Raw genomic sequence first — 25,855 nt, 5'->3', positions numbered from 1 at the left:
AGAGCCTTTTAAAGCACCAACTTAACTGTTTGCATCGTCCATTCAAAGTATATTACGTCAGTAGTGCAGATTACGCTTCCCCAAGGTTATGTTTACATTTTGCAACTAATTTGTACGTTGATGAGCTTTGCTTCTTTTTCATTCTTGATGGTTCTGACAACATAATGCGGGAAAATATTTAAGCAGCACTAAGAAATACACCTTAAAATGGAAAATTAAAAAATGATCACTGATAAAATGAGCATTTAACGCTTTTGCAATACTCAGTGGTACCATCGACCAAGAGACAGAAAACAGTGAAAATGCCACAGAGAAATCAATGTACAGTATTCAAGATAGGCAGGTTTAGAGATTGGCAACGTAAGATGCCCGACCATCAGTGGTTCTATACACTCCTCCGGTATTTTTGGTCAATTAGAATTCTATAATATCCGTGTCTTTAATCTCCTGCTAGCCTGATTCTGCTTTTTCCAAAGACGGACTTAAGCAATATTTTTCGTTTGCCTTGTACTAGAGATTTTAAAATATCCCTTGTTGCATTTAACATATATTATATAGCATATTATTCGAGTTCACCTGAAGACCCCCCCCCCAAAAAAATCACAACAGGAAAACAGCACAAAATACAATTCAAGCTACATTTTCTATTTATCAGAGAGAGAAAGAGAGAGAAAGAGAGAGAAAGAGAGAGAGTGAGAGAAAGAGAAAGAGAAAGAGAGAAAACGAGAGAGAGAGAATATATATGAAAGCATCGACATTCAGACAAATTGTTCTGGAAGTCAATTTTAAAATATTGGCAGCTCTGGTAGAATGACATTATGCATTCATTCCAGGCAAACCTCTATACAATAGATTTGTTTTGTGTTGAACTGTATGCATGTAGCAGTGGGACGCTGACTACAATGCAAATCCACCAAAATAAATTTACTTCTCCAACATGCTGTAAACACAACACAACACAACACAACACAACAGAACGCTAAATGTATATACTATTCAGGTCTCACATTACCTCAATTCCTCCAATGAACTCAACAATATGCCAAATCACATAGATAGTGATGTCTCTTCTGTCCAGCAAGCTCTGCAGCTGCTATTCTACTATCTCCCAACACAATGACCAAGATTAATGAAACCTCTGCCATTTTTAATTAGCACGGCCACAGTCATCAATTATGTCTGCCCTACCCCAAATACAAATATTATTATATTTGTGGGAAAATATCTTGATTTATTTCATTGTGGTCTCAAATAGAGAGAGATGAATAGCCTCTCATTATTGTTGTTTGCAAGGAAGAGAAAAGGAGTGGAAAATGATTAGTGTAGTGGTATTGAGAAGTTCCTTAGGAGGAACTTGGTGTCACTCTGACCAGGACATGCCAAAGGGTCTGGATGATTAAAAATAGAGGGAAAGGCCACTCTTGGTCACGGTGTTACTACTCACAACTTGAAATCAACCAAAAATAAAGCCAAAATAAAATTACGCAGGAAAATTCTGAACCACCCCAACATTTAGAACTCTATAAGAAACATAGTGCACACTGCACATGTTCATTATTGTCATTCAATTAGAAAGCCAAAAAATTAAAAAAATTAAAGTAGTTCTGCAGACACTGCCCTGGAAACTGGGGAAAATACACCTTCCATTGCAATAAACTTTGCACAAAATGGGACACAAAATCTATTGCTGTGGATTTGACGTAATTTCCTTGATCAAATAATCCAGACAATTAAGAAAGCCATTCAACACACAACCTAATGCACCTTTTCCAATTTGTACGTACTTATTTAGCGGCACTTTGTCACACACTTGTTTGTCAGAGTTGCAATACAATCTTCTCTCTTTTTTTTTTTTTTAAATGGCTGACATTGCCATCCAGCAGTTTACAGTCCAAGTTGGCAGGCAGGTTTGGGTTTCTGGCTCCATGTTCGACTTCACATCCTTCAATATAGCTAATGCACTAAGGAAAGGCACTTAATCCATATGAATGGGTGTTGAAACAAGCATAAACAAGCATTAGTGCATTAATTAATGTGTTTGTGCATGTAATAGAAAGGAAACCACTACTGGATCCTTTTCTGTCACACACCAAGATAAATGGATTATGAAAAGGTAAAAAATAAATCCAACAAAACAATTCATAAATAATTGAGTTTAGAAAAGTGTAGTTTGTGTAGCTTTTATGTGTCCTTTTTTTTAAGATGTGCATATCTGACTGAGATGGATAATAATTGCTTCATAACTTGAAGATATGCATGTTTCAGTTATTCATCATTTAACTCCTGCTCAGACACACACTGTCACGCACGCACACACACACACACACACACACACACACACACACACACACACACACACACACACACACACACACACACACACACAAATATTTATACCCTAACTGCCACAGCTACTATATGCCCATTGACTCCAGAGAGAAGTGGAAGAAACATCTTGAATATTTTATGAAACCGGGGGACCCCACCTCTGTCTTCCCCACCCAACAATCTGACACTGCTGCAATGTCCAGTATACACACACACACACACACACACACACACACACACACACACACACACACACACACACACACACACACACACACAGAAATAATGTTTTAAATGCAATCATTGTCAAACCCAAACAATGTCATTTATCAAGGGAGCATTTGGGACCGTATAATAAGTTTCACATTATTAATACAATTTTTCATCCTCTGTCATGCCTATCTGATTTATGGCACGTATGTGATCTAAGGTGATCATTGAATTACAATTCCAGTAATAATAGAGAATGGACCTGCTCTTTCACTTGTACCTACTGAAGCACACACAGACCCACACTTAACACACACAAACACACGTTTAATTCTGGATAAACGGCCTATTGTTGCAATGTATCGGTGTTACATATGAGATAGCACTACAGACATCTTGTAGCAGTCAGGCCAAAGAGCTAATTTGCTGTTACTGCTATCTGCGAGCTAAATGATTTACCCAATTTCCGAAAAGGAAGAAAAGAGAAGAGAAAAGAAAAAACAAATATGAGTGTAACTAGCCCCCATGTAATTGGATTAGGGCCAGTGCTCATTCATCTAAAATCATTTCGGAGAGTAAATATGAGTAGCCCGTTTGACGCTCGGCTTTGAGCATTGTTGTTGTAGACCTAATGATTTATTGCTTCATGTCGTTTGACATGTTTTCTGCACTTTCTATGACGTGACAGCCATCCCAGTCACTGACAGTGTCTAATCAAAGTCTTTGTGATTATGACCCGGACCTATGAAGAGTTATCCCACAGGAAGATGATAATAATAGGGCCACAAATATAATCCAATCAACAAATTGAAAGTGAATTCTTTGGCGATAGTTAGATAATGAAGACAGACTCCTCATAACATTTCAATCCTGTAAAAATAAGTATTTGCCTTATTAGGAGTCTTGTGTTTGCCTTATCATATTAGCCTGTTGATGAGGGCCCGCTCAATCAACATATCAACGTATCGTCCTGTTCTATTCTGAGCAAATTCAGGGACGACGCTGATCGTTTGAGTGGCGACGCGAGCAAACCCCAGTTAATGATGATAACCGCAAAAGCAGCTCCCTTCATCCTCACAGGTTTCCAAAACGGCTGCTTGCGTCATGAGTTCCACAATTTATAGCATGCTTTCTCTGTATTTTGAAAAGATAATTAGGTTTATACCCAATTTTCACACTTAGCCCCACCCCTCCCCATCTCTTTGTATACCTGAAAGCGCTGATTTGCAGCATGGAAACATAAATATTTCTGTTGCACCGCAGCACTGGCAGGTGACCCAAATGAAATTCTCTGAGTGTAATTTGATTTACGACGTGCTAATGCAGCTTGATATTAGAGAGAAAAAGCTCTGATATGGCTGCCTTGTGCTGTATTTAAGGCCTATCAGGAGTCTGATAAAGAGCATCCTGTCCTTAGCTGCAGGGCTGAGTTATTGTTGCAGATACTCATATTGATAGTAATTCTTCCTGACGCAATTTAGTGCTTGCAATATATAAATATGGAGATAATGGTTAAGTTAGGTGGCTACACAGATTGCAAAGCCTTAAATTAAAGAATTATAATGAAGCTTTGAACGACCCATTCACACCCCCTTTTAAGCGGTCCGTAAAAGATGGGTGGAGATGAATATTTGAGCGTGAGCCAAAGTGTATCATGCAAATCAATACGTTTGCTATGTTTGAAGAGAATGTCCCGTGGTATATTTTTGGCCAGTAGCTTGTGGTGAAACATCACGGCAATCTTGCTTGAGCACACGATAGAAAAGCAACACCTGGGGTATGTTTTGTTATTATTTTAGTTTCATAATTGTGTGTGTGCGTGCAGCTAGACATAGTGTGTGGTTAAGATTTAGGACTGCATGTTTCCAAGTGTGTTTGGGACTCTTGAACTATGGCTAATAATAAAAATAGGCAATAACAAGGCCACCACAGAGGGACATGGCCTTTGTACCTCACTCCCCTCTGCCGTCATGCCACCTCATTTTCCTCTCTCCGTCCTTAAGTTATGGGCTGAATAACAGCACAACAATATTAAGATAACATTTCCTGATTGTTTGTCAGACGGGAGGCTCCTTCACCCCGCTTTCGTCACGTCTGCCGTGTTCATTAAATTGACAATTTGTATTTGCCCTACAGCAGGATAAACAGGAGCTTATCTGATGGGCTCGGCCTTTTATTATTTATTTCATTATCTTTTCTTTCCACTCCTCCTCCTCCTCTTGGGATGGAAGGTAAACATAAATCAGCCACACCATCTCTGTTGTGTGCCGTTGTTTATATTGCAGTCATCTGCAGCGGTCCTCCTCTATAGGAGGTTCATCCACAATTGTGTGTAGACACACGCAGCCCCTTCACTGTGGTTTTATGTATTTATTTGTTTTTCCTGTGATGAGTATGCTGGCTGTATACTTTAAAACGGCCCTCTGTTAGGGTAATTCTTGGCCTTTCCCAGGAGAGAGAATTCTCTTACAGGAGTGGCTTTCCCTAGTTTATGCTGAAGCCAGCAATAGAGAGCTTTCTCTATTTATTTGAATGTTTGACTCACACCAAGCAGAACACTTTTTTTTAATAACTACAAATCTCATAGAATTATCCTGATCACCCTGAGCAGTGTTTGATAGTTTAGTCCAGATTGTCTTGGCCCGTGACAAATAACAAAGCCAGCATCCGTGTTGAGGAAAGATAAATGTAATTTGTTCAGCTTTTTTTTTTTTTTTTTACCCTACACCACAATCAAATTGTGTTTCCATTGATCCCTATTTAAAGAGGATCATCTCTTTAGACACATATTTAGGTCCGAAATCAGTTAGCTAGCATATAAGGCTTACTCACTCTTTCTCCCAATATCTTGAAAGAGCTCATGGCCAATGATTTAATCTTCATTCAGCTAATTCAGTCTGGATCTAAAGCTTGTCGAAGTGCAGAGTGATGAAGTCTGAAAACAGGACGAGAGGGAAAATACTGGGGAAGGGAAATGGTAGGAAGAAGTGAGGGAAGCTGAGAGATAAAGATGGATGGAGAAAAAGAGAGATGATGCAGTGGGGGGCTGAAGATGATGATCCATCCTGACCCTAGTGAATGCTGTCATGTTCCTCCCTCTAGGTAATCTCTCTCACTCACTCGCTATTTTGCATGTGAAAATGCTCTCCTGACAGTTGCATATCAGATAAATTTTCTCCCCCCTTTCCCGTTGCCCAATAAACAACAGGCTTCACTTTGAAGTTGTCTGTTTGTGTCAGTTTGGCTTCAGGCGAGAGTCGGCCCCTCTCTTTTCCTGTCTTTGTGTTGCCATGAGAGAGTGTTGGAGATTAGTTCTGCACACCAACTGGCCAACAACCTTGACAAATAAATATTGTTAAGCGGTCCATCAAAAATGTCATTCTTTGAAAGAAAAACGTTTTCCCGTCATTGATTGGTATGATGTTCACCAGGAACAGAGATTTCTTGTGAATATATTTTAATTGTGTCTTCTTTTTTCTTCCCCCTACTACAATTAACCTAAAGAATCAAAATAATTGCCAGCAATTGTGTCACTTAAACACTCACGTCTACACCTTACCACTTGGAGGCAGCAGTGAGTCTATGGTAAGAAACCAGGTCTTGATTTTTTTTATATCTATATAATACAACGACTGATAACGATACAAATTTACACCTCCTAGGAAACATACAGTATATCACAATTAAGGCCAGTGTGGCCTGTGATGTTTTGCCAGTATCTTGTTCCTGAACTCATGACAAGATCACACCACGGTATATGGTAATGAGTGACTGTATACTTGTGGAAGCTGGCAGCTTTCAGACAGTAGAGGCAACAAGCCCACCTGGGTCTTTGAATAAATCTCCATCGCATGCCAGTCATATCATCTCATTGCTTGACCTGCGGATACAGAGGCAAGATACGGTAGAAGAAAAGGAGTTCTAAAGACTCGAAAGGGATCGAGTTCCAAGTCACAAAAGCATATTTATCGTGTGATCTTCTAGTCAGGATTCAGGTCAAATACCTGAAAATGATGCTGATTTGTTTGGTCTGTGCATTGTTACTATATATCACTTTGAAAAAACAACATAGGTGCCATGGGCACGAATTTGATTCTCAATCCCTTCTACTTAGTCTGTATTTTTGTGAATATGGTAACCTCGAGCCATTCAATGTTACTAAGTAGTAAAATGTCTTTTTTTCAAGATGTACATTTGGCAAACATATCAAAATAACATCATGAGTTTAAAATAAGTAAAAATAATGGTATAATGTTTTAAAACTATAAATAATAAAGTATTACAAACTACAGTGTGACCCTAAGCTGTTTACATAACATTGCACAAGGAATGACGATATTTTGTAATTGTGTATTCGTGTTTATCTTCATTCCACGAAACACAATATATTTGTATAATATAGATTATATACTGAAGTGAGATCTCACTTGCTAAAAACCAGGAAAAGTATTTTTAGCGTGAGCGAGTAACATAATTACGCCTGAGTGCGTGCTCTGTTGTGTTTATGTGTGCCATGAAAAATCAACAACTTTTAACATGGTTACCATTTGATTTCATGTGAATTGGTACTCAGTAGTCCAGTCAATACCAAAATAAAACACAGACTTCAGCATCCATACCGAATATCATGACCCTTTAAATGTTTGATGTTCAGAAACAACCTAAAAAACTGCCATGCAAACTATACAGAAATACATAAAAAGAGTCCAAAGGGTTAAAATGTTCTTTGCTTGCAAATGCATTTGAAACATTTCAGACCTTACATTGTTCTTTGCAATGTGCAATTGCACATTAACAGCAAGCAAATTATCCTTCAATGAATTTTGCAAGGTGCCTTGCTATTTAGAGGTGATGTGCATATGGATTTGTGAGACAGTAAATCGTGACCAAATCTGACATGCGGGGACAAGATCAAAGCACTCCATCTGATCCCATAAAAAAACAAACCCAAGCCCTTCTCTCATCCTTACAAACCACCGACTGATAGTCAGTGGTGGTAGCGTACGCACCTTCCTCCATGTTCTCCTCTGCTTTGCATTGGTTCTTGTTTTTCTCCATCGCAGCATTGTCAAGGCCTGCCTGACTTTGTGATTAGGCCGCATAATAAACAATGGCCTGTTTAGCTCATAAAGCAGGACTGTTGCTCATATTGCTTACAATAAAAGATAACATCTCTTCACTCACCTTATTTATCTCTCCCATGGTGGCACGAACAATGAGTTGTTCTATAAATACCGCAGGGAGTGAAGAAAAACAGATGCAAATGTACACCTATTGGTCAAATTATGTTTGTCCTAAGTCACGTGATGAAAGAAATAAGGCTGTTTAATAAAGCATTGGCGGTTACTGGCGGCATTTTACAGCTTCTCCTTCCTTTCTCGTAAGCGTGCTTGAAACATCTATTGCATATCTGGTGCAAAGTCAAATTCATTGAACATATAGATTGTTATTGTCACCATGACAAGCCATTTTTCTCTTAATACGCCCCCCTCCCTCACCCCCACTACCTTTAATTCCTGGCTTTTTGGTTTTACGTCTCTCTACTATTACTCCCTTGCCCCCCCCCCCCCTTCTTCCAGTAAGGAAGATGTATGAGTATGAATTATTGATTCAGACACATGCTACATGCTGCGTGGAGTCATTATTTGTTCAGGTGAGTGTCATGCGGCTCGCTATGAAACAGATACCATGGGGATTAAACGACACAATCAGGACTTAAAGACAGCCACCCTCCCTAAAATAACACAGGCCTCACTGCAAGACAAATGTTCCCCAAAACCTGACATCATTTGTTTATGACTTGCACATTAGTCATTCTGCGTCTAAATTATAGAGTGGGGTAAAGATTAATTCCAGCCCAAGTTTTCTCTATTGTTTTTACTTTCTGTTTGTTTCTTGAAGCCCAATAGCACAGCAGATGAATATAGGTGCAGACATCCCACACGAGACAAAAAAGACCACAGTGTGTCAAATAATGTAGGCGTCAGCATGAGGAACAGACACATGTCGAGTTAGTAAAAACAAGATGCGATTTCACACTCCTGACACCTACTATCCTGATGCATTACAAACATGGAATAAAAAAAAAGAAACAGCCTTTGTAAAGAACATAAGAGCCAATTTTAATTGCCACTAGAAAAATATATTTTATTTTACAATTTTTTTCAGGGCGGTACAAGTAATATTGTAGACTGTATTGGAGAGGTGTTTCTAATATTGTGTCCTGTACATGTTTTATACTGTCGGATCATATTATATTGTATGATCATATTTTATTCTATATTATACATTTTATGCAGTATCTATTATAAATACAGTCAATTTGTATTTTTATAATTAAACATTTTATAATGTGGATTCCATTTGAAATTTTGAAAATATGCTCCCGTTCTTTTCAATTGTTGTAAATGTATTGACTCATACATATCAATTGTCAAGCATTCCCAAATCATTTTGGCAAAGCAAGCAACGGTGGACTGTATCCACACATTCACGTTTATGAGATGAATACTGTCTATTTAATGCAGAGGAGTGTGTTCATGATAAAAACACAGATGAGTAAGTGTTTGAAAGGAGTTTGGAGGAGGTGGAGAAGCTATGATCCAGGGGGCTCAAAAGATGGTGGGTAAAATGTTGATAACTGTTCATTTAACCCTGGCTAAGTGGTCAGGGATGCTGGACAGGTGAACTTTATTCTCCCCGCAGGCCTCCAATATTCCCACCCACCCCGTGTGTATGCGCATCCGTGTGTGTGTCCGTGTGTGTGTGTGTGTGTGTGTGTGTGTGTGTGTGTGTGTGTGTGTGTGTGTGTGCGCGTGCGTGTGTGTGAGGGAGGGGCGTGTGTGTGTGTGTGGTCTGTAACAGAATTTCTGTAGTCCTCTGGGCCCTGGTGCAAAGCAGAGAATAAATGGTAGAGGTGGCAGGCCAGGACAGAAAAATCAATGCCTGCTTATACAGACATGACATACCAGTAGCCAACTACACTCCTGTGTTTGGCCCTGTGTGTGTGTGTGTATTTATGTATTTGAGTGTGTGCACGTGTGTGCATGCGTGTGCGTGCGTGCCATCCAGTGTAGACATACAGCTTCCAATCAAATGCTCCCGTGCACTGAGACTGGGCCTGCAACTACAACCTCCATTTTCTTTCCCATGGCATAAACTCACCAGTATTTTATGTTAGTTCTAGGATCTCGGTAAATAACAGTTTCCCCCCTGCTGACTTCCTGTCCTTGCCTCACTTCTTTCTTCCTTACCTCCTATATTCTACAGGAAGTTCGAGTGCAAGTTGTGTGAGCGCTCCTTTAGTGAAAAATGGGCACTAAACAACCACCTGAAACTGCACAGTGGGGAGAAACCTTATAAGTGTTCCTGGCCGTCCTGCCACTACGCCTTCCTCAACCTGTCAGCAATGAAAGACCATTACCGTACACACACTGGTAAGAAATTGAGTTACTTCTACTTTAAATCCTGTAATTATTTACAGTGACATGCACTCATAAATAAACACCACAATTAGTTTCTGAAACACCATTCTTATGTTAAAAAAAAAAAAGATGGACAATAGGTGGAGAAACTAAAAAGCTGAAATCTGTGTGTAAACTGTGAAAATGTCATCTCGCATAAAAAAAACTTCACAAGTTTGTTTAGAAAATCACACATTTTTGCCTGACTATTGGCCATCTGTATTCATTTTCAACACCCAGAGATAGTTGAGCAGTCATTGAAACTAGAAACGCTTACACTTCCAGATTCAATCACTGCCATCAAATTTATATAAAGTACTGTAATCAACTATTTAGATTCAAAGGGATAAGAAAAAAACAATGTTTTTATTTTTTACTTTAATTTAGATATTTGGACCAGGTTCCGCCGGTTAGTATGGTGTTCCTTATCCTTATTTTTTCACCAACCACAAATAATTTTAATATAATCAGAACATCCATCCATCCATTTTCTATACCGCTTGTCCCCACAGGGGTTGCACGCGTGCTGGATCTTATCCCAGCAGTCATCGGGCGGGGGACACCCTGAACAGGTTGCAAGCCAATCGCAGGGCACGCAAAGACGAACAACCCTTGATGGGTGGACATTCACTCTCGAGACCCAAATATTTATTAACAATCAATTAAAAAGTCAATTTTCCACTCTTAACCCCCCCCTCCCCTAAATAATACCTCAGTGGTAGTCCAGGCCAACCCAAATGTGTCTTTGTTGCAGCCAAGCAGTTTCCCCTCAGCTTTAATAATGTCCCATACGTGGCCGTTTAAGTCAGTGACAGACGCAGCAGCAGCCAGCGGCCTGACAGCCTGACTGAATGCTTGCAGGAGAGCTCTCCATCCGTCATGGGTGCCTGCTGTGTGGGAGCGAGATTTGCTGGATGTTATTTTAAATGTGTTTCAACAGTGATATAACGTCGAGAGGCACCTCTGACACAATTAGACATTTCATTTTCATTTGTATCAAGCACTCATCATTCCCCATCAGGTTGCTGACATCGCTGCCACCCAGTTGTCACCAGAAGAGCCGTGTGCAGTTGTCGTTGCACGTGTATGTTTTTGTCTTGGACAGAAAAGAAACACCAATTTGAAATGACTGAATTAAGTGAGATGGAAAAGAAAAGAGAATGAATGAGAATGAATAATGCACTCACAGGACAGTAACTGTACTGTGCGATTATGAGCCCAAAGTTATTGTGATATTGTCATTTACTAAGAACGTCCCCGTACTCAAAAATTGCTTTATACCACAATTTCAGACAGACAAATAGAAAAACAAGCATTTTAAAATAACCTTCTTTAGTTGTTGAAGCTCTGATCAGAACCACAACCTTGAGGCAAACTGGAATCCACAAAAATACATAAATGAATAAAAAGAATAAACCGGCATTAATCTACAATTTGAAAGCTAAAAGTCATTGCTGTAATAATCACATTGTAAGGTAACTTTTCTTTTCTTTTCTATTGAAAAAATTAATTTAATTAAGTAATGGCATCTAAAAATACAAGTAATACTAAATAAACATCAGCCTGTTTCAATATTACAAATTATTTTTCCAATAGCATCCTCCTGGGATTTTTTTTACATAATTGCTGTACTAACAATATTTAAAGTTATTAACCAAATCCGATATTGTGTAGAAAAACGATCTATAGTTAAGCAATCAGTCGGCCCCATTACACATAGCCCTTACAACCTTTGGGAATGTCCTGAAGAAGAAAGAACCCGGAACCCATCAGGCCACTTCAGTCTCCAGACACAAAGTCTGTAGAGCATGCATTTATTTTCCATGCAGATGTGGTGAAATCCTGAAACATCATCACTGAAGAATTGTAATGTTTCTTACTGTCGATAGGTTACAGGCTTGGTACAGTTGTTGCAAGCACAAATTTTTTTACAAATCTTAACTCCTGTTCACCTAAATTCATGGTATTTTATATCTCTCTGTTCCTATACTTTTGCTCACCAGATATGGTTACCTGGAAATCTAGAATAAATGTTGATATCTTGTCTTTTAAGAACAACCAAATGACTTTTGGGGTAATCATTCATTTTGAATGGCAAATTATTTTGGAGGGGTGATATCCAGTGCAATCCATATTAACTGTGATTCCTAAACGGTGGTCTCCTTGTTGTTGTTATTGTTTAAAGAGAAAAACGTTAGCACCTCCAGCTCTCCTTTACTGCCCTGAACTGCATGCGTTGTTCCTTTCTGATTTGTGTGCTTTTGTTATTAATCACTTTTTCTCGCACAGCAGTAGTCTGAGCGATTGGGAGGGAGGGGGGGTGGGGCAGCGAGAGGAGTTCTGTGGTCTTCAGCCGCCAGGGTCATTTGTAACCGCTGATGAATGAACGACACAAATAAATAAATAAGTGTGCCGCATCTTACCCACCCAGCTTTTTTTTCCCCCCATGCTCTTGGGCATTGCAAGGAAAGGGGGGCTGCGGTGAGGGGGGGAGGGATGCGTTGGGGGCTGAACACAGCGACAGGGCTACAATTGATTTCCTCATTGCCTGAGTTTGTCGCTTAATCTGGCGATATGCTGATAAATCTTCGTACTTTGTCAATTAATTTCTCTGAAAAATGAGAGCCAAAATGGCGAGCACATCAATACAGCAGCGGATTCCGTGTCAAAAATTAAGCGGTAAAATTAATTGCCCTCCCGTCCTCTCCTGTTAAAACATAACTAATGAGGGTGGCAATTATAGCATGCAGACTCCTTCAGGGTTGAAACATACACACATATCATGGAATATATATGAACACACACACAGTAGGAAAGGTTGTACTGTTTAGATTTAAAGATACTTATTTTATTGTTTTGCATTAAAGTACTTTAAGAATATAATCAGTTGACTACTCTTAGAGGTTTGTGGTAATACTGCAAATATGTTACATGTGAAAATGTTCAGTTAAATCATAGTTGTCGATTAGATACAGTAGGTGATCGGTCAGTTCTTTCTAGGAACTGCACAATTTAAATTTTTCTCTAGTCATTGATGTTGTGAATATTTTTTCGGTACTGTAAATGAAACAATCACAGGAAGAGGTCAAATAAAAATCCTCCAATGCGACCAGATAATGTTTGCACAGACTTGGCCTTTTCTCCTTCCGGGCCCAGGACAGCATGGTGGGCATTTGTGGTGTTTGCAAATAATGGGGGACATCTTTGTGTGGGATGAAGTAATTTCCACCTTCCACTTTTATAGTTATTTCCCCTTCACTGGTTCATAGTGATGGACGTATTTCATTCAGTGTACTTATCTGTTGCTGCAAGTCAAAACTGTGTGATTAGCGGCTGGTTGACGTCAGGCCCTACATGTCATTGTGGGTTAGTAAAGTCACTACGACCCTTAGTTTTAACAACTGTGTATCACTCTTCCGCTGCACCCACCACCTTGCCTTTTTGGTCAGCCAAGAGTGTGTGTTCCACCACATATCAGCAGATGAAAAGCGCGCAAGTAATTTATTGCCAATGTTTTCTCCTCAAGAATGCTCAAGAATAATTGTGGCGACCGCAGCTAGGCATAAGGATCGATGGTTATGGATTTTTCTGTGGTGAGGTCTTGGAGCGCTGGGTGTAATGAGAGATGGAGAGAGGGAAAGGGCGAGAGTGACCAGCATCGTATTTTCTCATATAAAGTCAAGGTCTAAGTAGATAGGGTTTACAGGCTAGAGACAACGAAGAAGGTAGGACCTCGTTTATGCTGGGCATCTGTTCAAAACACTATCGTGAGCATCGTCACATTGCAGACCACAAAATAGGAGCACTTTTAATCATCATCTTGACTGGAGTATTTGAACTATATATTGAACTGAAGTATATATTAAACCGAACTACACGCCGAATGTGTAATAAATTGAAAAAAAGTAAAAACTAATCTTAAAATTCAAATGAATAAAATCTCATATTATTTATCTTGTCAATTTTACCCTGTGGGCCGCCATTATTAGAGTTTTAACGTGTTGGAAAACGTTTCTTTTTTTGGGGGAGACTAATACGTTTTCATTGAAGAAAGTGAATCTATTCATGCAGCTTGACAAATGTGGCTTTTTAAGGCTGTTTTCTCTTATTTAAATGGTGCTGCATTAAAGCTATTTTCACAGTTGAGGGGTTTTAAACAGATAGGTTCGAGGAAATTTGATGCAAGTTTGTCTCTCTGGGCTCTCACTGAAAGTTGCTATCTGCGTTTCAGAAAAGCGTGTGGCGTACCACAGAGGCCCAGCTGCGAGAGTAACCTACTTCAATAATCAGAAAATGCAGTTCAATATTTGAATTTATATGAATATTTAATGGCTTGGCTTGCTAAAATTCTATGTGCAAGTGTGTGTGAGTTCAGTTTCTACCGAACTGTATTTGAATCATCATGCATGGAAAAATATACCACAATACATGAAGTTCGATGTGTTGGACATAGTACATATTATTTGGCAAGACATCTGTGTCAACTCTGTAAAAGGCCTCCATTATTATCAAAACGTGCCTATCACAAATGTGTGTGCGTGTGTAGGTGCAGGTGTGTGTATGTGCGTGAAGTTCTGCACAAATGGGAGGGAGAAAGAGAGAGGGAGCTCATCATGCTGTTAATGACAAGGCCAGATGCAGAGAAGGGAGGAGGAGTGTGAAAAAGCTCTCCACGCTCCCCATCTGGAAGGCATCGCCCCCAAATGAAGTTGTAGAAAACCATCCCATTGATAATAAAGCTAATTTTTATGGCTCTGACAAGTATGTAATTATGTTCAGCGGTGCTTTTCAGATTTTATCACAGTCAATAAACCACACTGGCAATTTCCCGTCCCCCATTTGACATATTTACATGGATCCATCTGATTGGAGGAATTAGTTAGCTCCGAGAGCTCTGATGGATATACACTACTGATCTGTGACTTTTGCATGGCTCATCTGTGATACAACTCAACCTTTCTCATATATTTACTCTAACTCGTTCTATTCTCTTTTTATAATACTTTAAATCACCCTTCTAACACATTTCCCTTTTGGTCTTAACATTGGCTTTTTAAAAAATATTTTCCTTAGTGGTACCATAGCTGTGACTTTTTTTTCCACCGAGTTTTTAAATAAGAAATAAGTTTGACACCGTCGACTTAAAATTGTTGCAGAAAGACTTTTTTTTTTTTTTAACCCAGTGTCAAAATAACAATGGTCAAAAAGAACAACAACACAAGCTGGCGAAATTCACATTCAACTTTGTTTTGTGTGCTAATTATATAATGTTCCTGCATATAGAATTATGTGTCTACTTCCTGTTTTTTTCCTCCTTGTACAGGTGAAAAGACTTTCCTTTGTGACCTGTGCGGTTTTGCTGGAGGCACACGACACGCTCTCACCAAACACAGACGCCAGCACACAGGTATGAAATACACACCGGCAGCAATGTGTGAACTCAATAATCTCGGACTGAGAGTGACACTTTAAGATAAAAAAAGTAGTATTTTCCCGCTGTACATAATTTTACCAACTATGATACAAACAAGACTCCCATCGGTGTGACACGCCGCTGTCAGTGATAGGCATGTGTACCAGCATGGCTGAGATTTTTAATTTTAGTTATCATTCCACCATGTCAGTCTGTTGCTTAGGGAAATTGCATATTTTTAGATGGGCTGTCAATAATAGTGTTTTTTTGGGGGGGAGGAAATGAGGAAATGAAACAACATAATGCTCTTAACTGCAGTCAAGAAAGGGCCCAAGGATCAATAATCATATTACTAGTTCAAATTATTTTTTTTCTAATTTAGTTTGTGTGCAACTCAGTTTGTTTTCCACTTCCTTGCATGTGTTAATTCAATCAATTGTTTTTTTTTTCTTTCTGCTGTCTGTTTTATTGTCAAATCTCAATTTAAATCTCTACCCCACAGGAGAGAGACCCTTCAAATGTAAACTTTGCAGCTTCGCTTCTACCACGCAGTCCCACCTGTCAAGACACAGTCGGGTTCACACTGGGGAGAAACCATACCGTTGCCCCTGGTGCGAATACAGGTTGGTATCAGATCATTGACCTGCCCACACTTGGTGATGCTGATGGCCAATGATGATCAGAGCCGGTGTATGGTACTTGGGGGAATACGTAATTTGCCAAGCAGGTGGCACAGTTTCTGCGTGTGCATGCATGTGTGTTGTTATAAAACCTGGATGTAGGAGGTGAAGCGTAGACTGCTTTAATCTCCCAACACTGCTCCATCTCATTATCAACAATCTCAGTAAAATCGCCCACTCAGACACAATGTTGCCGACTTTGGCAGGTCCATGTCATTATAACACCATCATACCACATCATTAATTAAACAAGAAATTGTGAGTGATATGAAAAAAATGTTTTACTTGTTCAGAAAAAATGTAAATGATGTAATTGGAAACAGTCCTATTACTCAGTGTTCTCAGTATTTTTATTACTTGAAAGCCATTAAGACCATTGTCAAAGCTCGAATATTAAATTTTTTAATCAAATTTTATCGAGCACTTTTGTTTAGCGCATACATACAAGGTTTTCGTTGGTGAGAGGAGCAGAATTATACTGCATGTGAACAAACACAGCTGCTTATTAATTCTATCGATGGCACTATTTTTCAGCATTTTCTAAAAATTGTGAAACCTGCTTTTTGATATTTATTTCTTTACCTATTAGTTTTATTTACATTCTTAAAGTCAAAGTGGCAAATTGACTTCTCGAATTGTTACGTAGCCTCTGACTCCTGCCAGCAACTAATGACTGTTTATGTATCGGTGCTACATAGATTTTATTATATATACCTTTCATGAAAATACTGCCTCAGTTTGAAAAAAAATGGTGGCTTTGAGGATGACACGCCTCTTGACAGCGGCAGAAATGTATGCAACCTTGTAAAGTGAAGGCAGGTATGTGGAGGCTGGTAATGATTATTAGTGAGATTTTCTTGGCAGTAAAAGGTCCAAAAAACACCACTGATCTAAATAAGCCCCTCATGCACCTCTTAACAAACTCAAACACATTTGACTGTCCTCTACACAAGTGCCTCTCAATTACACTTTTCCAATTACCATATGCTTGCTGCAAGGAGAAATATGGAAATTATTAAAATAAAGGAGGGCAGAAGAGCAGGAGAGACAGAATTAGACAGAAAGGGTGATGAACGCGCTCAGCATCAGTATGGCTGATTCCCATGGTGAGTGCATTGATGGGGGAGGAAGTTGAAACAGTGTTGGGCTAATTAATACAGTGTATAGTAGGAGGGCTGATGTGGGCTTTCACTAACTGTGGCACCTGCTGACTTCTAAATGCTCGCTGTGTTGTTTTAATATGACAATTACACCATTACCATATCTGAGAGATAGTATACCCCCTAGGAATCCACCTACGCTCCCTGCAGAAGTTTTTAAGTGTCACCTTAAATACACATTTTACTCTCACTTTTGCAAAATAAGTCACTCTTTGTAATATATGCAGATTTTACGACAGTTTCTGTCTTAATCAACAACTGATACAGTAGTCATAGGTCTGTTAGTTTCACAGTTTAATATAATGATATGGCCACCGCAGATGTATGAGTCAGTCTAATGTTTATACATACAGTATTCATACGGTATGTGTAGAATTTAATAACTGATCCCTTGGATTCATGAATGAATAATTGTGAGGACTGTCAGTATTTGGTGACTCTACACTGATCAGTTAGTTATGATGAATCAGTTATGAAGGCAACTGGTTAGGAGTCACTACTTTAATGACACACATAACAACAAAGACAGGCACTTACGAGGGCATAGAACGTGACAAACAAAGTTTAATACAAAGTGTTTCTGTTGTCATTCATTCATTCATTCATTTATTTATTTATTTATTTATTTATTTATTTATTTGGGTTGTTTATTTTGTGACCAATAGCGGTTGGTTGACCTTGACTAAATACTCAGTGCTGCTGAGGGAAAACAATCACAAAGGAAATGACGGCTATTGCTATGCTCCCTTCACATGTCAAGTGTTTGTGGTCTTACCTGAAAACCTGACATGTTAGTTTTACTGTCATCAGGAATCCAATGTCAAATAGAATATATCTAAATGCAGCTTTTATGAACAGTTTATATTTGGGCTAACGCAGCATTACACACTGGCCTTCATCCTTGTGACCTGCTCTCAAGGTTGATCAATGGCTAGTGTTCATAGGTTTTATACAGCGTGAGCAGAACATATAGGTTATTTTTTTGGGGAGCTCCAGTGGACTGTGGCCCGTGATGGAGATCGGTGTCTCTGCAAAAGTGAAAACAAATTTTCTCTTCAGCTTGTGTGAGCTATGGCACAGTAAGGCTTTATTGGCCTGGCCAAGGTGATAAGGGAGAGTAATTGTGCACTGTACTGTCCAGAATGTCAGGTCCAAACTGAGCATGGATATCCCATCCATCATCGCATGATGGTGTGTGTGTTTGTGTCCGCGGAGAAAAAAAAAACGCTTTCTACCTATACATTCTTGCTTAAATGATGTCTTACTACAAGCATATGTGCAGTACATGCAGAATCACATCTACCGTGGATTAAAGAAAAGTCTCCATACCACTGTTAAAATGCTACTTTTTATATAGAAAATGAGACCCTGCTCACCTATCACCTATATAACTCAATTGAGCAAAAAAAAAATAATAATAATTTTCTAAAAGGGAAAAGAACAAACAAATGAGATAATGTGGTGGTGCACAGGGGATGTGGCTGTGTTACTGAACTGTCTTGCACTGTGTGGGGTTTAATCTCTCATTTTTAGAAGTGGTCTACTGTTGGACACTATGGTTGCTTTATCCACACACACACACACACACACACACACACACACACACACACACACACACACACACACACACACACACACACACACACACATTTTTTTGTATTATTTAAGCTACAGTGGCCAGGGAAATCACATCTTCCTTGACAAGCTCACCATCGTGTCTGTGGTCAGATTGAGAAAATAGAGTCTCTGCAACACCTCCAAACATTGTATAAAGAGGCCTTTAGGCTACTTCCATTGTTCAGTGTGTGTGTGGTGAGCCTTAAATGTGAGTTGTTGTTTTTTTTATTTGCCTTTACAAACCTCTACTCTTGCCAGATCCAACTGTGCTGAGAACATTCGAAAGCACATCCTCCATACGGGAAAACATGAGGGGGTGAAGATGTACAACTGTCCAAAATGTGACTATGGTACCAACTCTCCGACAGAGTTCCGCAACCACCTAAAGGAAAGCCACCCCGATATTGAGAATCCAGACCTTGCCTACCTCCATGCAGGTATGTCATCTTTATGTTTTTTGCCTTTCCAAACACAACACATTTAATACACAAATACATATTTTATGTCAGCTTCATACACCAATCCATGTTACACACTGACTGTCCTCTACCATTTGTATTATTGTTAAATTGTTTTTCTTTCTTTCGCTTCTTTTTTTTTTTTATTTCACCCTGTATTATTTTTTTTAATTTTCAAGGAATAGATTTCTATTTCAATGTTTTTTTTAATGGGTTTTGTATGAATCCAACTAAAGACATCTGAGGTAATTAAGGTCAACCAAACCAAGCTCTTTGACAATTGTAGAGGTCAGATCTTCTCATCTCACTGAATGTTCTTTTTGTCTGGAGATCAAGTCTTGCTATTCACAGTCACAAAGACACTGCTCTCAAAGATTGCTGGTCTAGTCTTTGCTGTCAGTCACTCAGACCACAGAGACAGATGAAATCATGATCTTCCTCGGTTGGTTTCTTTGGATCCCATTGGTCTTCATTTGTCCTTGAAGAGCCACCAAATCCAATTGACAGAGTGCTTGTCCTTCATAGTAACAGAGGAGGTAGCCTTTATCCTGTTATCCTTCTGACCTCTTCAAACTATAGCACTACAATGCATTTTCTGCGGCATTGTTCTTCATTTCCTATTGAAACTAAACAGGGCCGATATTGCCCTTCTGTTGTTTCTGAAAACATTTTTTTTTCTAAAGAGTTATGAAGTTATAATAATTTTTCAGATTCAAGGACTGTTTGTGTTCTTTCTTAAAACTCTAGCTGAACCTAAATCGTATCCTCTCACCTCGCACCTTCCTGAAAACCTTTCACCCCATAATTTCCCTCACCTCTGTTTGACTGCATACATGGATGACTTTGCTGCAAAGACTCTTTTGCTTTTTATTAGATTTTTGTTCCCTTTCATTTTTAATTGTCATTTATAAGAAAACACAATAGTTATTCCAAAATCCTGTTGATTTCAAGGTCACATTTATGGGCATCATGCTATGACCACAATTCATTCTAACAATATAAAGTTGTGTAAACATATAGTTCATGGTCAGGGTTTCAGATTGAAGGTCGACTCCTGTCTGGAACATGTATACTGTGAAGGAACAATAGTATTCTCCTCTTTTATTCAATTTTTCCATGACAAATACAAAATATAACACAGTAAACAAACAAACATGGCTTCACTTGTGTTGACTATAAATTATGATGATCATCTTAAGTGATGTGATGATCTTGCCTCTGCCAAATGGCATGGTAATATATCATTGCATAAATGGCAAAAAAAAAATGTTTCCCACATCAATGCATACAAGCTCTAGGTGGTTGGTGGGAGGTTGGAATCACTGAAATTGCGCTTGTGATCTTTCCGGCTTTCTAAAAAAAAGGTGAGATGGTCACCCAAAAAAAACTGTTTCATCTAACTAGGCAGAACAAGACCAAAAGAAAGAGACAGAAGAAAAAAAGATTAAGAAGGTGGATGTTGAATTAACCTGCATGTGATTGCTCTCTGTCAGAGTGGCACCAGGGCCAGCAGCGAGAGGCAAATCATCTGTGATGGCCCTTCTTGCTTTTTCGCCTTTGAAAGACACAGATCAAACGCACCCTACTCACGATTCCTTGCAGCCCCATCGGATTGATTGACATCCAAATATCTTGGCTGCTGCTCTGTCTTCCCAAATAATTCTCTTCACCCACGTCTCTCTCCATCTTCCCCTTCTTTATTCAGTGTTGCAACTTGAATTAAAACCATTCTCAGGGATGAAAAGCAGAGGGATTTTCCAAATGAAAGAAAGAAGGGAATTAGACTCCCGAAGTAATGCTTGGGAATGATGATTGGAATTTGAGAAGAAAATGAGGAAAAGGGAGGGTTTGGTGTAATCAAATGGTAATGGCAATTGTCTTTCTTTTGCAATCCGCAGTCAGATATGCCAGACAGATTCAGTACGCTCTGCACAGGACAGTATGTCAAGATGAGCTGCACTTTTGCTACACACTTGGGTCGAGTTAATTAAAACAAAACATGGCTTTTATGCAGTTGCTGGCTTCCCCCAAATTGTCAATGTATTTTCTGTATCTCAGTAATATGTTTATTTTCTCTCTATTAGTAAAAAAAAAACTGTATTTTAAATACGGGAAACCACAGCAAATCACGGCTCGCATCGTGAACGTCACATGATGAAACATAGAAAACAGGTGAGCCGTGATTTGCGTGTTATATCACTACGCCGAGTGCATTATGACAAACTACAATGACAACAGATATGCAAATGAAATGAAAACGTAATTATTTTCCAAACATGTGTTTAACAATTATGCTCCTAACAACTAAACAAAACTCATAGCGCAAACATGTCATTAAAGTTGAGGTTCCTTTGAAATCAACACACAATCAAGATGGTTGAAATCCAAACAAGGAAAACAATACAATAGGCAATTAAAACTGCTTGACACTTCCTGACACAAAAATAAACAAATACAATGGACATTTTACTGAGTGATATATTGCGATAATTATATGCCACTGACCCGTCTATGAAGACTGACAGAGGGATAGAGACAGAGACAGCTTTCATGAGCCTTTACATAAAAAAATACTGAATTGCATGAGCTATGTATCATTAATCTCCTAGAAAATATTTTGTGTCATAAAGAATTAAAATGATAAACATCTCACGTCACATATTAGATTTTTTATTTTTTTACAAGAAGCCTGAAAATCATAGTTTGAGAAAAATATGGAATTTTAAAATGAAAATGTGAAGATATTGTGTAAAATTATTTACCAATATTTTCTGGATGACGAGAAAGGCAATCAGGTAGTGAGTCACAGTCAACATTGAGAAAAGCATCGTGCACGTTCATGCGTTGCAGAAGCCGTCATTTATCCAATGACCGATCCACTTAAATGGTGATATCAGCTGCTGTGATAAACTACATACAATCTGTACTATATCTCATCCAAATGCTTGACATACATACTGCAGTTTATTCCCATCAAGTCACAGTGTATCGCTTTTAACTAACTACTTCACATGGTCGACATTCATACATAGTAAGACGAATAAACATACAAACATCTTGACTGCATCTATAAGAAATGGATTACTGTAACAACATGTTATCTATCGATGTTCATCCACCTAATGGTTGTCTTGAAACAAAATATTAACTATTGTCATAACTTAGACTTGGTGTCATACAGCATCACCACTTTCTTCGACCACTGACAGCAACACCTATTTGTGTTTGTGGAATACTTTGAGCAACACTAGTGTGTGCGGTTTAATATCTGTGTATTATACATAAACTGAAACAGTCAAACACACACGAGGTCCTTTCCTGTGAGTGATGTATGGAAGGAATACTCGAATGCAGCACTGTTCCTCCATGGGATAGTGACTAAAACCAGGCAGACAGGCCGTCCTCCTATAAATCCTAATCCATTATTCAATCCACCTTCTCCCTCAATTCAGACACACACTACTTACCCAGATACATCTGAGCTGTCTAAGGCGAGAGAGATACAGACGGGTGGGGGGTTACTGACCAAATGAAAGAATTGGACTAGAACTTTTGGAAAGCATATTGAGACAAGACTGCAGCTTTTTAGTTTCAGCCAAATCTTGACCTTTACTGAGCCAACTCAACCCTTTGTCTCGATGTCTTACCTCATCTACACCCTCTTTGACTCAAGTGTTCTTTTTATGAACTCTGACGTGACCTTTGCCCTCTGTTACTGTACCGAGCACCCTTTGTCTTCTTCATTTGCCTCTCGTCGTCTGTTTGGTGACTCCAGACACAGTAGAAGCATCGCTAATTACCAGCAGGCTCAACTTTCCCAACTAAACAACCAATTATCAGCGCTTTAGCTAAAGCCGAGTCCCATGTTTTCTGATACAGTGGCCTATTAAGGACCCTTATTTCTCCCCCAGCATAATTGAATCCCCTGGCTGCTAATCAGTGGGCTATTTTAAGGCAATGTGCAGTTGGTAATCAGAGGTCCTGCCTATTAGACTATCAGATCCCAATTAAGTGCCCTCTTATTTCCAACATAACAAGTCGCTACTGCCACTACTGTTATTGTAGTTCTCTTTTTAGCGGCCAGTTTCTGTTTGGAGTGCAAAAAACAAAAGGGCAAAGGTTAATTTCAGTGTTAACAGCGCTTTGGGTTTTTCTTTTGTTTCTTTTTTTTCCCACACACACACACATGATGAGGAACTACTAAAATGAGTTGTGATGTAAATACAAAGCTCTCAATCGTTGAATTGACGTGGCTCACTGCTTTGTTTATTCCTGTTTTCTACACAAAATAGTCTTTTACAGTACAAGCTGTATCAAAGGAGTTTAGTCCATTTCTTTCGAGATTAAATTTTATGGTCTGCTTCCATTTGCAGAGTAAGTTTAATGTCAACATAAATCTGTGCTGTGCCTGAAACACTGATTTCATGATGAAACTGATGGATGTAATCCAAGTGCCTCTGTAACATCGGGGAGTGCTCAACCTAATCTATTGCAAATGTTTTTTCAACCACTTTTATTTAGGTTTAATGAGTGCACATATCACAAACCTCTCATTAGCAAATAGATAGGCACTGAAGCTGCTAAACTACAAATGCAAACATCTATCTCCTGCTGCCTCATGGGCCTCTCTGGCAAAATTGGATGCGTCTTATTGCAGATTTTAGATTTGAGAAGAAAAAAAAAGTTTGGAATTAAACGCTTTCCGCAACAGGACCTGTTTTGTCTTTTAGGACGTGCTGAACATATCGCTGCTTTTCTCTTGGTCACATCTTGGTGACTGCTAAAGTTGAGTGGGGCTAAATTGTGAAAGAAGCCCACAGAGAGTAGCTTTTGAATTTATATGAGAATTGAGAATCTGTACGTGTGTGTGTGTTGTGTGTGTACGTGTGTGTACATGCACACGTGCATGCGTGTCCGTGTGTTACAAAAAGAAAGTGCGCACATCTTAAAGTCTGTGTGTTTAGTGTCGGTGTCGACTCCCCACAGCCTAATTAAAGGGCAAGAGAAGCCACTCACAGAGAGTTTAAATCTAAAAGGGTAAATTAGCACTCAAAAGGGGTGTGGCAAATTCAAATTCCACACAGGCCATGAAATCTCTTTTGGCACCTTTGGTAAAAGGCAAAAAAAAAAAAAAGGAACAAGGAGGATGAAGAAAGGGGAAATGTCTTAATGAGATCTCAAGGCATATTGTCTTTTTCTTTGATATGAGTTGAATACAAAATGACACCTCACAGTTTCACAGCAATATTCAGTTAGTCACCCTCTTTTATTAATAAACATTTGGAAGTCGGCCAACATTTTCACAAAGAAGCATATGGCTTTGCATATGTGCTTTGCATTTTTTGGTTTTATGTGGCTTAATGGAGCACTTTTTTTCTGAAAAGAAGTTTGCAATCAAAGAAGTACAACCACAAAAAGCAGAGTCACGTTCTAATTAGAAAAAAAATGTTAGGTACTTCTGTTCCAGCATTACAAAGTGTTTCAGTGTCATGATGGTTGGGAGATGATCACTCTTTCCCATATTAAGGCCTCTGTTGTTCCTATCCAGTGTAAAGTAATTTTTTTTATGAACAGTCTTTGATTTGGATCTTCTACGAAAGATGTCCCTCAATTATGTTTTTGATAAGGGGTACTGGTTATAATAAATTAGGAGTTTTCATTACAGTATATTCTTTTGATCGCTTCCTCCCAAGTAAGATACATGAGATAATACAGCGAAGCCGCAAAATTCAAATTCGTCTCATGTTTTCACCCAACCAACATAACTTAAATGTCCCACAAGAACTTATTCTTTCAAGGCTCGCCATGATGTGTGGTGTTAACGTGAGGCAACGGCAAAGTGATGAACTTATTTTTACAAACGTGTCGCCAGTTTCATCATTTACTGTGTTTGTGCTGGGGAGTGGCTTTTAACGTCCATCCAAAATATCTGTTGTCTGACTGTTGTATTTTATCTCCTCCATTTGACTGCTCTCAAGCGTGATGTTGGAGTATGCGAACATCTCCCGTACGTTTCCCTAGAGTGAGACGTTTAATAGAGATTCTCAGTATGCAATACACAGCCTGTGCGGATACTAAAACAGACTCAGAATTTAATTTACAAACTCATAGATCTTTGCCCAAGGACTAAGTGTGTATGTTTGTGCATATCGGAGATTTCATGTGAACATGAAGTCTCGTATGTCACTCTACTACATTCATTCCTGGAAAATAGATCTTAGTTCTGTCAAATCTCAACCTGCGGGCATAAGAGACCTTAACGGATTTCTCTCTCAGTGAAGCACACAAGCAAAACCTTTCCCTTACACACACACATACAAGCGGGTCTCAAACTCACCCTTCTGGACTCACAGTGAAGAATACAGATGCAGGTCCCCCTGTAGATAGTCATCAGCCTGGCTGTGGCTTCAGAAATGTTATCTTCACCCGGCTGCTGAATTGATAATACTCACCCGTATGCATTTTATTACAGAGGCCCAGTTTGTAAAAAGGTAATCATTTACTGTTGCTACTATCTACCCTAAGC

General features: G+C 39.0%; 1 protein-coding gene across 2 annotated transcripts in view; it reads left to right on the top strand.

Moving 5' to 3' along the window:
* znf407 (zinc finger protein 407) overlaps positions 1-25,855 on the top strand; it is a 109,074-nt gene that overhangs the window by 57,163 nt on the left and 26,056 nt on the right. For both annotated transcript variants that reach the window (XM_085918693.1, XM_085918694.1), the window contains exons 6-9: positions 9,808-9,974; positions 15,325-15,408; positions 15,917-16,037; positions 19,130-19,308. In XM_085918693.1, coding sequence (XP_085774819.1) covers positions 9,808-9,974; positions 15,325-15,408; positions 15,917-16,037; positions 19,130-19,308 — 551 coding nt within the window. The remainder of the gene's footprint in view (positions 1-9,807; positions 9,975-15,324; positions 15,409-15,916; positions 16,038-19,129; positions 19,309-25,855) is intronic.

The sequence above is a fragment of the Syngnathus leptorhynchus genome, chromosome 8 (assembly GCF_054491065.1).
Source record: "Syngnathus leptorhynchus isolate UIUO chromosome 8, UIUO_Slep, whole genome shotgun sequence".
In the NCBI taxonomy this organism is placed as follows: domain Eukaryota; kingdom Metazoa; phylum Chordata; class Actinopteri; order Syngnathiformes; family Syngnathidae; genus Syngnathus; species Syngnathus leptorhynchus.
Note: the sequence above shows the minus strand (reverse complement) of the source record. Positions and strands in the feature narration are given on the sequence as shown.